Source organism: Triturus cristatus, chromosome 5_1, assembly GCF_964204655.1.
Source record: "Triturus cristatus chromosome 5_1, aTriCri1.1, whole genome shotgun sequence".
Taxonomy (NCBI): domain Eukaryota; kingdom Metazoa; phylum Chordata; class Amphibia; order Caudata; family Salamandridae; genus Triturus; species Triturus cristatus.
The window spans coordinates 926,791,152-926,803,348 of NC_140587.1; the positions used below are offsets into that span (position 1 = coordinate 926,791,152).

The window sequence follows — 12,197 nt, forward strand, 5'->3', positions numbered from 1 at the left end:
CGTGCGAAGGCCCCCCTTGTATTCACAGAGCCCCAAACCGAACCCTTAAACCTCAAGAAGAAGAAGGAGCAGGAACCCCCAGAGGTCCAGGCAGGGCCCTCAAGCCCTGAGAAGAACCCTAGGAGTCCTGACCAACAATCAAAACCCTTAGACCTATCCGTAAAAAGAGTTGCTAAACCCCTCAATGATGTCTATACCCCCCTGATCTCCAAGGAGGTGGTAGTTGTACCGCCTGTTGTAGAAGTCGTACCGCCTGTTGTAGAAGAGTTGGCGCCGCCGCAGACCCCTAAAACAACGCGCCTTTCAAGAAAACATCTTAAGCTGAAGCCTGGGGTCCCGAAGCTACAGATAGCGCCGTCCATGAACACCCCTATTACACCACAGGATCCAGTCTGTGTCCTGAAACCCCAGAATGATGCAAATAAACTAACTGTTCGTGTAGAGGTGCACGCCCCGGCTCAGACCACACGGCAGACTATAAGCGTTCAGGACCATCCTAGGGTCTCCAAATCTGATAATACACAATTAGGAGGGCTTTATAACGGGAGCACCATAGTTCTCAAGGCTTTGGGGGACATGGCAGACAGCGCTGGTGGAACCACAGAAGCGGTGCACAAGGAGGCTTCGAACAACGGGGGATTACAGAACCCTGGGAACCATGCACCGCACCATAACACAGACATTTCTGCTAGCCCCCATGATTACGACGACGCCGACGACAGCCCCACACATTCCTCATACCCCGGGTCCCCTATTACCCCTCCGGGAGCATACGACCCTACCAGCCCCGCGTCTAGCGTAAGCCCCGCAATGCCCATAGCATTATCTGGGGATAACAATACCGCCTTGGACCCGGGATCATTACCGTTTATTGCCCAACCCTTTGGTACTTTTTCGCTCATGGACACACCATGGCGTTCACAATGGGTACCTGTTTCTAAAACACTACAGGCACAGGCTTTACAGAAAGGGGCTAAGGCTGTTAACAGTAAAGCGGGTCCTGAGGAGTCACAGCCATTTATAAGACCTCGCAAGGCGATACCCACTAATCAGCAGCAAGACGACTCTATAAACATACAGGAGGTCTTGGGGGCTCATGTAAAAGAGATGCAGATGGCTGTTAGAAAACTAAAACGCCAGGCGAACGCCGCTAAATTAAAATTGGGGTTGGGGGTTACCAATAACTTTTACAAGAGGGCGGCCCAACAGAAGGTCGTGCGAAGGGTTGATATCTGTAAAAAAGTGATCATCCAGACGTGTCAGGCGGCTGTGGCAGATATATGGGGTATAAGGGCGTGACTATGGCAGAGCCAAACCCTAAAGAGTCCCAGGGGCTGTGGTGTTCATAAGAGGCCCCCGAAATCCAAGTATAACCGGCAGGTACAGAGGTTACTGACAAAGTCCTTACGCTACATACAACTGTTGAAACCCCGGCCACCGGTCTCCCTAGACCCCCTCAAACAAGACAACCCTGTTTCCCTAGAACCCTTCAAACAAGGTACCGTAGTTTCAAGACCACCACCTGAAACACGGCCTGAAATACTTAACGCTCCAACCCCTACCTCCATGAACAAGACGTACACCGCCACAAACCACCCTGTTCAGATAGGCTGGGGCCTGGATCCTAGAAAAGCATGGGCCCGTAAAAAAAAACAAAAGTGGGTTAATAGTGCAAGGCAGCGTAGGCTTTTAATACGTAAGCTGAAGAAGGCTAGAATATGCGCTACCCGGCGGTTTACAAGGACCCCCGAGACAGGGCACGACCTGAACCCCCAAAATAACACACCAGAGAACAAAGGCTTAAGTCACACTCCTAATGCTGAGGGTTCAGAGCCCTTGTTTTTAGAGAGTGTTAGAAGTTACAGCCGTCCTGTAGAGAGGTTTAACGCCGTAGAACACTATGAGGAGTTTAGATTTGTTAACCTACACCATATAGCATCATCCGATCATGGGGTTCTTGCTATACATCAGGCCGTGCAGGAGCTCATAGAAAGGTTGTTACGCGATGTGGGTCCTAATGACTTTTTCCAACTCCGCTTCCAGGGGCAGGGTTTTGACCGTCCTTTGTTCACAAGGAGGAAGGCCCGAGATGTGTTTGACGCTGTGCAATTTTTAGAAAACCTCTCCAGGCTATTACAGAGTAAGACGGAGCTAGTCGCCTATGGCACTTTTAGAGTCATAGCCCTCATTGTACGGGGGCGTGAGGGTGGTGTTTCCAGACCTTTAAAGAGCATACTATACAGTCAGCTAATTGGTAAGAAGCAGCGGTGGCTGCTCAACTTTAACAACCCAGCCTCCAATACCTGTCTGGCGGCCAGCATCGTGGGGCTGCTGATGGATCGTAAGACCCCTGACGCTGTCATTCTGTCTAGAGCGGCTGAAGCCCATGAGGTTCTTGAAATACCTCCTGACCGCCTGGTCGGCTTTGGTGACATAGGTCTTTTTGAGGACTATTTCGCAGTGACGGTGAAAGTTCTTTATCACAACGGTTCCTGGCAGTACTTTACAACGGGGGAACGTGTGAGAAACAAGACCGTATATGTCCTTCATAACGAAAATCATTTTTACGGAATCTTGAACCTTAAAGGTTTTCTGGGGGTTAAGTATGTGTGCTCCCATTGTGATCATATATACAACAATAGAACATATCACCAGTGTGAAATGCATTGTAAGATGTGTCAGAGGGACGGATGTATAGAAGACGCTACCTTGAAGGTGCGGTGCGGCACGTGTAGGATGTTTTGTCGCTCGCAAGACTGCTTGAGCATACACAAGAAATCTTTTAACTGTATCCCTAAAAAGGATTGCCTCGAGTGTGGTCGGTATGTGGCAACGGATCACAAGTGCAAAGGCATGATATGCCCCAGGTGCCATATGTCTTTCCAGGTCGGCACCAACCATCAGTGTTACATGGTTAATGGGCTCCCCCAAACCAAGACCGAAAACTATATAGTGTTTGATATAGAGTGCACCCAAGAGACGGGGGTACACCAGCCTAACTATATTTACGCCCACCACCTAACTTCCGACGCTAGCTGGGAGTTTGAAGGCAGAACGTGCGTTGGTGATTTCCTCAGCACTTTCATTCAAACCAAATTCCAAGGGTATACCATGCTCGCCCACAATTCGAAAGCCTACGACTCCTTCTTTATTCTGCAAAACATGATTCGTGAAAAGATCCAAGTTGAACTCATAACCCAGGGTTCTAAACTGATGCTGATGACGGTATGCTCTTTACAAATACGGTTCATAGACACCCTGAATTTCCTACCCATGAAATTGAGCAAGCTGCCTAAGGCCTTTGGGTTCCCAGGATGTAAAGGTTATTTTCCACACTTTTTTAACACCTGGGCTAACCAGAATTATGTGGGACCCATGCCGCCTCCTGACAGCTATGGGGTTGAATACATGATGCCTGATGAGAAAGAGAGCTTTCTACAATGGTACTCTGAAAACCGTGAAAAGGAGTTTCATTTTCAAACAGAGTTGAAAGCTTATTGTCAGGCTGATGTAATGATCCTACGGGAAGCTTGTAACCTCTTCAGAGATGCTGTGGTGTCTATGACTAAAACAGGCAAGGTCTTGAAATCCAAGACAACGACTAAGAAAGTCAAGGCCTTGAAATCCAAGACCCTAACTAAAAAGGGGCTGGCCGTGAAATCCAAAACCCCTAAAAGGCTAGAAGCGGCCGAATACATAGACCCGTTTCAAAACGTCACGCTGGCCTCCATGTGTATGTTCATCTACAAGCACATGTTTTTGATGCCCGAAACTATCGCTCTAGTACCGCCAGACCTCTATAACGGTAAACAGAAACGTTATTCAACCCCATCTATCCAATGGCTCATGCACGTCTCTGAGAAGGAAGACATACAAATTCAGCATGCCTTACAGGGTGGTGAATACCGCCTGGGCCCCTATCACCTGGACGGGTACTCTGTAATTAAGGGTGTGCCAACGGCCTTTGAATTCAACGGCTGTTTTTACCACGGATGCCCCAAGTGTTACAAACCCCACGAGTATAACAAAATGCTGGGTGCCACATTTGAACACTTATACAGACGTACTCTCACAAAGGCCCAGTATGTTGAAAAGCGGGGTTTTGCTATGAGAGTTCTTTGGGAGCACGAGTGGTTAGACATGTTAAAAACAGACACGGACCTCTGCTCTTTTCTTAACACTCGTGATTTACCCAAACCTCTGGAGCCCCGCGATGCCTTATTCGGGGGTCGTACAAATGCCATACAGCTGTACAAGGCCGCTGGTGAGGGTGAGAAAATACACTACTATGATTTCACCAGTCTGTACCCTTTTGTGAACAAAACAAAGTTGTACCCCGTGGGTCACCCCACAATCATCTATAGAGATTTTAAGCCCCTAACGGAATACTTTGGGCTGGTCAAATGTGAAATCTATCCTCCTAAGCAGCTTTACTTTCCTGTGTTACCATGCCGAGTCGATGGTAAGCTGCTGTTCCCCCTCTGTCGAACATGTGCGATGTTTAAAGAGGTTGGTGTTTGCAGCCACAGCGAAGAACAAAGGATGCTCACAGGCACATGGTGTAGCATCGAGGTACAGGCTGCCTTAGAGAAAGGGTACAGGCTCGGCAGAGTACACGAAGTGTGGCATTTTAAGGACACTACAACACAACTCTTTGCACCCTACATTGATTTGTTTCTCAGAGACAAGCAGGAAGCCTCAGGGTATCCAGAATGGTGTACTAGTCAGGATGCAAAACAGAAATACATCGCTGACTACTACGCTCACGAGGGTATCCGTCTACGACCCCATCTGATAGAGGTCAACCCTGCACGTCGCCAGCTAGCCAAACTCTGTCTAAACTCCTTGTGGGGAAAATTTGCACAGCGTACAAACCTGTCAAATACTACCTTAATAACAGATCCTGATGAACTGTTCAAGTACCTGTTTGCTCCATGCTACGAAGTGTCCAGCTGTGAGTTTATCGATGACGATACCGCGGCTGTGTGTTGGAAATACACCCAAGAGTACCCCACAACGTGTAACAACATAAACATTTTCATAGCCTGCTTCACGACAGCCCACGCGCGTCTAGAGCTTTACGGGGTTATGGATAAGCTCCAGGAGCGCTGCTTGTATCATGATACAGACTCTGTGATTTTTGTGAGCAAACCGGGGGATGAGGACCCACCTCTAGGGGATTATCTGGGTAATCTGACCAGCGAGCTAGATAAGGATGAGTATATATTGGAATATACGTCCTCGGGACCTAAGACATACAGTTACCGCACAAACAAGAACAAAGTGTGTATGAAGGTCAAAGGGATAACATTAAATGTCAGCAACACCCTAAAAATCAATTTTGATAGTTTGAAGAATCTGGTGCATGAATACGCTACCGCAGCCGATTCTGACAATGCTAAAACCATAGTCGTGAACCAGCCCTGCATAGTCAGATCCAAAAAGAAGTGGGAAATTACAACCCAGCCCCTACATAAAACATTGCGAGTTGTTTTTGATAAAAGGGTCCTGACTGCTGACTATAAAACCCTGCCTTATGGTTATTAGGCCCATTAGAGAACCAACCTCCAGATCATGGACACCAGGCTGCAACACCCGTTCTCCTGCGTGCTAGCAGGACCCTCGAACTGCGGTAAAAGCTACTTTATAAAAAAGCTCCTAGAAAATGCAGGCTCTGTTTTATCACAAACCCCTAACAACATTGTGTGGCTTTATTCATGCTGGCAGCCTCTTTATACAGACTTAGCTCGGAGGTTACCCCATATCAAATTTATAGAGGGCATACCGGATAACCTCAACGATGACGAGCTACTGCCCCCTACCCTTGTAAATATGATAATTGTCGATGACCTTATGCGTGAAGGTGGTGATCATCCGGAGTTAGAGAGAGCTTTTACTCAATATTCACATCATCGCAATCTAAGCATCTGCTACATTGTGCAGAACTTGTTTTACAAGGGAAAGAACAGTCGGTCTATAGCTCTCAACGCTTCATACCTTGTTTTATTTAAAAACCCCCGTGACAAACAACAAATATCCGTCATAGCTAAGCAGATGTACCCCGGCAACACACACTTCTTCATGGAGGCCTTTAACGACGCTACATCAAAACCCCACGGGTACCTGCTGGTAGACTTAAAAAATGAAACTCTAGAAGACTATAGACTGAGGGCTGATATTTTTCCCCCAGAGCTCCCTGTAGTTTACACCCCAATGCCCAAGACTAGGCCCTATAAAAAGCAACGCTGATGTCTTTTAGAGCCATTTACAGTTCAGCCATTATAACGCTCAGTGGTGACCATGTCTGCCCGCCTACGTCGCAATCTAGCGCTCCTGAAAATGCTTGCTACAGCCAGCCCCCAACACAGAAAGGCCATCCTGGGCGCCGCTTCTGACGATTTAGTGTCTGCCATTTCAGAAATAGCCCTAAACACCCTAAAAGGCAACGTTCCTATATCAAAGCGTCAGTTACAGGTGTTGAAGAAGAAGAGGGGTCTTATCAGGAAGCTCAGTAATAAAAGGGCATCGCTCATCACAAAGAAGAAACTGGTGAGACAGTCTGGGGGTTTTATAGGTAACTTGTTGGGCATTGCTATACCTATAATTACAAGCCTCATCACGGGCCGGTGATGGAACACGCCACAAAAATGTATCTGGTACCTAGGCAACAAATGGAGCATATGGGGTCTTCCTCGGACAACGCCTGGGATATCCGTAGAAATGAGACTCTACGTCTGGATACTGAAATTCAAGAAATTTTGAGCAGGACCGATCTAAATCCCTACGACAAGGCTAACCTTTACACCGCCACTCTCAAAAAATTCTTAAATTCCTACACCCAGTGGAATACCGAGAAAAACAAGCTGACTCTATATACCCCAGACTCTGAACAACCAACAGCTCCAGCCAACGCCCCGCAGCCCCTGCAACCGCCTCCCGATCTTGCAACATCCTCAGATACCTTTGTTGGCGATCTCTTAAAAAATATAAGCCAGAGACACAGAGGGGCTGCGCAGATGATAATGAGTAAACTCGCAGCTTCTAAAGACCTAACCTCTTGGAATGAGCGAGGTGAATTTCTCTACAGGGGACAACCGGTTGCAGGGTCGCACATGTACGATCTAGTCAAAGGTCTCACGCATCCCAAAATCCTGACGCCTCAAAATGCGCCTCGGGGTTGGGATCAGTTTCTGCAAGCCGCTGCTGAACTCAATATACCCTCCACGCTCGTTGGGAATAATGAACACCGTCGCCTGTTGGAAAATTTGAAGGACCCCCTACTACCATCGCCTATAAGTTCTGAAGTTCGAAGGCTATCCCCGACATGGTCGACCCCTGCACCTAAGGCGCCACCGCGCAAAAAGACTGTGCCCAAACCCCTCACGTGGATTACGCCTTGATGGTTCTACAGACCTTTTGAATAATTGTGTGTATTATATGTATAAACGTTCCTGGTTTTTTCGACTTCATTGGTTTCTTCAATAAAGTATGTGAAACTGATGACCCACCTACCAACCTGTTTGTAATAAACACATGTTATAACTTTTCAAGCCGTCTCAGTCGTCTTTTAAAACATTTAAGGTGCATGTATATTGAAATACGGAGTCTGAATACATGTTTTTTAAAATATAATGTCTTTATTTTACATGTTCAACATTAAGCATACGATTGTTATAAACCCTTACAGTTTTGACAAGCTACATATTCGGTTTTCACAGGTCTGACCGACGCCCTTGTGTTTTCTTTTACATATTTCACAACTATACTGTCATTGTTAACAAGATCCCTCGAATATAGATTTAAGAAATTTCTAAACGAAAGACCCTCTGACATTTTACTGATAAAATAAATACAGTGTTCCCCGCATGTGATGGCCATGGAATCCTGCACCCTCAGCTTGTTATACTCCACCACCGCTGCAGCTTTTTTCACAAACTTGAATATGGGCCGTGTATAGAGTCTGTGTTCAGGGAACTCTGCTGTACTGTCAAACACTGTAACCTTGTCCCTCGCTATAAACATGGCGGCCCAGTGTGTCCCACTCTTGTCATGCGGGTCTGTGTTAAAGACTAGGGTGCACGGTCTTTCTGGCCCTATTTCGCTTGGTAACCCATCGCTAGGGAAAACACCCAAAAAGTATTTCCTAGCGTATTTATGTCTGTTTAAGAAGTCACGTATCTGTACAGTATCCATTTCGCAAATGTTTTTAAAGATAGTCAAACAAAATCTGTCTTGCGTGGTTGATCTGTATGATGCTGTCGAATACCGAGAATACGACCATGTTCACATTAGCCGTCAGCGGGTCGGCGAAACGTATTTCAGCTTTTAGATTCCCATTTTTGACCAGGTTGTAGTGATCGCCATCTTCCATGTCCGGTGTCAGGTCGAATGCGAACAGCGTGTATCCGCTCCCATAGCCTTCTCTTGACACGGCTACACCACAGTCCCTTTGATGTTTTCCTGTTATCGAAACCAGACCCTGATATTCCCTGATGTAATTACTGGCTGCAAAACTGGGTGTGTAGGGTTTTGCAGGAATCACAGTGCCCTCGTGGACCAGCGCCGCGTAGTTGATTTTGTAGTGTTTAAAATTGAAGGGGTTTGAGGCATAGGTACCACTAAAAGCTGTATTGTCCACAAAACCTATGATGATGAGTTTGGGTAGCTGGCCCAGAAATAAATTCTGCTGCTGTGTTAAGCGGGTTCCTGCAGGGATGCTGAATACCTTCAGAGATACTCTTTCCACAGCGTACTTGGCGTTGGATATTTGTAAAGCTTCGGCGTGCGCCAACCTGACGCTCGGTGACACTTTCACTCTCTTTACAAACAGGCTCGCGGCCAGGATGCTCAGCTTGTAGTGTTCCGCATCCCCGCTGATGAGGCAGAATGCGTCCTTGTTGCGAGTGAGCTTGAGCTTAAGATCAATTCCGTTGATGAGCAGTTTATCTTGGAAGAAGAGGTCTGAATGTATGCGACCTAGGAGGTCAAAGGTACGACTACTTGCCGCCTGCCTTGCTCTTTTTATAAAACCCTTATTGGCTCCATCCAGAGCTGTGATTTCAAACTGTCCGTATGTATCCCGGTGAAACAGGCCCGCTGAAAGTTGTGTGTCAAGGGCATCGCTACTGTAATTTAGAATGCTCTCGATGTAGGCTCTGTAGGCGTACATGTTATCGTTCTGGGTGATGAGTCGATCACCTAAGGTGATGTCCACTTGGTTAAACAGGGTAGCTAGCGGGTAAGCGATCGTTGCCACTTTAGCGTCATCTTCAATGTCGGTCCCATCGGCTTTGACGATTTTACACATAAGATGTAGCAACGTGTTGTTGAGATCCAAATACATATCCGTGGACCCTGACACAAAAAACTCTATGGGGGCCAGCGGCGTCAATGCTGCTAAAGGTGATACCTCCATGAAGAAGCTGTTTTCGATGCTTGTCTGCGTGGGTTTTAGACTAAACAAGTCTAACTCTGATTTGGCGCACTCTCTAGATCCACAATGTACGAAGGCCATGGCTGTGTTTACGAGGCTTTAAAAAATATTTACTTTAGAGCCGTTTCGCTTCTTGGCAGCTCTCTTCCTTCTTGGGGCTCTTCTTTTCTGAGTGCGTTCTGAAGAGCTCCTCCTTTTTTTATAGGGGGCCGGAGGGCCCCTGCGTCTGGAAACCCCACGTTTCCTTTTGACACTCGCGCATAGTTTATACATCAAACCCGCTCCTTCTTGAGGTTGCTTGTTCATGCGCTCTGAAACCGCCGATGTAACAGACCCCACCACCTCCTGGGCAATGTTCGTGGCAGCCGCCTTAACATGTGGTTTTGCAATTTCATAGCCTCTTCTCAGGAAAGGCATAGCTCTTCTAAACAGACTTCTAAAGAATCCTCCTAATCCAGCCCCGTACATAACAGGTGACCCTTGAAAGTACGGCGGTCCTCCATAACCGGCTTGACTTCTGTAATAGTCTCTGTACATAGACGGATCTCCGCAGGTTTTCATAACCACCATTCCTGCTGCTTAATATCCCCTGTCGTGTCTAGGCCTTAAATGAAGTTTGACAATAACTTTCCCGTATTTAAAGGCCACCGGCTCAGACTGATCATCGTAGATCATAATTGAAATAGTGTCAAAATGGTTTTTAGAAACTGCGACGTAGTCAGGTTTGTTAAATTGGATATTGACCATGGTATTATTATCACCCTGTACATGAACACATCTTAACAGCGGCGAGTAACTATCCCCGATCCTCTGAGCCTCTACAATATCACCATACACATAGAGCGTGTACAACCCCCCGTTAATATCGGGGCACGTGTGATCTTGTTCCACCGGACTTTTCACATGTTGTACCGTCCCTAAAACCCTTTCTAATTTACCAGAGCAGTCAAACAGAGTATTGCGGTTTATGGATTTGAGAAACACCTTCCTTCTAACGTTATCTAGCACCAGATGAATATTCGGCAGCGGTTCTATGGCAGCTATGGATTTGTTGATGGCTTCGACAACGCTTGAAACGCTTGGGTAGTAGCCGTGAGGGAAGGATACGTTTAGGACCTTGGGGTCCTGTTCACGCTTGAATTGGAACTTGGTTTCGGCCGCTGTAAAGGTATTCCATGTTCGAGGGTACTGGATTTCTGTTAGGGCAACCTCCCAGTCCCCTTTCAGGTCCACAGGCTTAGCCAATTTGACGGTGTAATTAGAAATCTGATTGTTGGGGAACATGCCCTTAGAGGCGTTGGATGGTAAGGTTATATAAAAGGGTTTTGTCTCCATCGTATCAGCTGTTTTGAGCTCCCACACCCTTCAGGGAACTGGCCAACACCCAACTGTTAAATTTCTCAGGCCACCCCCGCCATTTGACATATGCCTGGCTCTTAGCCCCGCTACCTTTCCTTTTCAGAACCTTTTCAACCCTGTACACCCTGTTCGGATCATCTGGCACTTTTTGTAACTCTTCCTTGTAAAAAACCCCAGACACCGTTTTCCCATCGTAGTCCTTTAACCTGTAAATATACAGCCCTTCCTTAAGCTCCACACTTTCCACTATAAATATTTCATCGCTAAAAGTCTGCTGGTAACCCTTCGTGAAGACTCCTTTCAATTTTAAAATCCTTACGTGATCACCTTTTTTAAAAACAGGCTTCTTCACCTTTGTATCGAAATTACGACCATACACATTTCTCCAAACAGTTAGCGAATTACTAGGTGTCACATCTTCGGGGGCCCTTTTGATGGTCCTATGATAACTGGCGTTATATACAGCTAAGAAAGCCTGCAGAACATCCACGTATCTGTAGGTGTTGTGGGCCGTAAAATACCTCCACATCTTAGACTTTAAGGTTCTGTTAAACCGTTCTACAACAGCTGCTTTTACCTCCGTGTGTGTTACAAAATGTTGAACATTGTGTTGCTTTAATAATTTCTGAAATGCCTTGTTTAAGAATTCTTTTCCGGCGTCTGTTTGAAGTTTTTGAGGAATACGCCCCTTATCGAAGATGGCTTTAAAAGCGGCTGTGACGCTAGCCCCACTTTTATCACGCAGCGCCTCTGCGTAGGCATACTTGGACAACACATCTATGACGGTTAATATATAACAAGATCCGTTGTTATGTTTTGCTATATCTTGAAGACTTATTATGTCCGCTTGCCACTGATAATCTAATTGCGCATTAACGATTGTTGGGCGTCTCTTAAAATGTCTTCTGGCCGGTTTATGGAGTGAATACGCCTCCTCGCCTGATAACCAAGTCTTCACAGCTTCTCTGCTCACCGACTCCTTTTCATCCACAGCCCTTCTATATAGAGCTTCGGCGCTCCCCAAGCTGCCAACTCCCCTAGTATCGTAATAAAGTTTTCTTAACACGCCCCCCGGCATGTTATCAACCGTTACACAATGCAATGAATGACGCTTGTTTTGTGTAAGAACATTTTATTAAAAAAATAAAGAATAGTAGCAAAATCATAGACATGGGTTTCATATATTTTCACATTCTGCATAGTACGACTTAACACAGCGTCACCCTTTTGGATTTAACATTCTACTAGTTTGTTCTAAATACACGCTATCATGTAACGTTACATAAGAACCTGCTTAAAACAGTCTTCGGGGGGCCAAAGACCATACTTGTCTATTTTTTTTATACACATTACACATACGCCTTGCTATGAGTCTTTCTATCATCCTTCTATTGAAAGCAGTGTC

The 12,197-nt window shown here is 46.2% G+C and overlaps 1 protein-coding gene across 1 annotated transcript; it reads left to right on the forward strand.

The window, feature by feature from the left end:
• Nucleotides 1-2,900: 2,900 nt before the first annotated feature.
• On the forward strand, nucleotides 2,901-5,636 carry LOC146832688 (uncharacterized). Its single transcript, XM_085603958.1, has 2 exons — nucleotides 2,901-4,270; nucleotides 5,548-5,636. The coding sequence occupies exons 1-2, from the start codon at nucleotides 2,911-2,913 to the stop codon at nucleotides 5,634-5,636; spliced, it is 1,449 nt and encodes a 482-aa protein (XP_085460084.1). The 5' UTR covers nucleotides 2,901-2,910.
• Nucleotides 5,637-12,197: the final 6,561 nt, after the last annotated feature.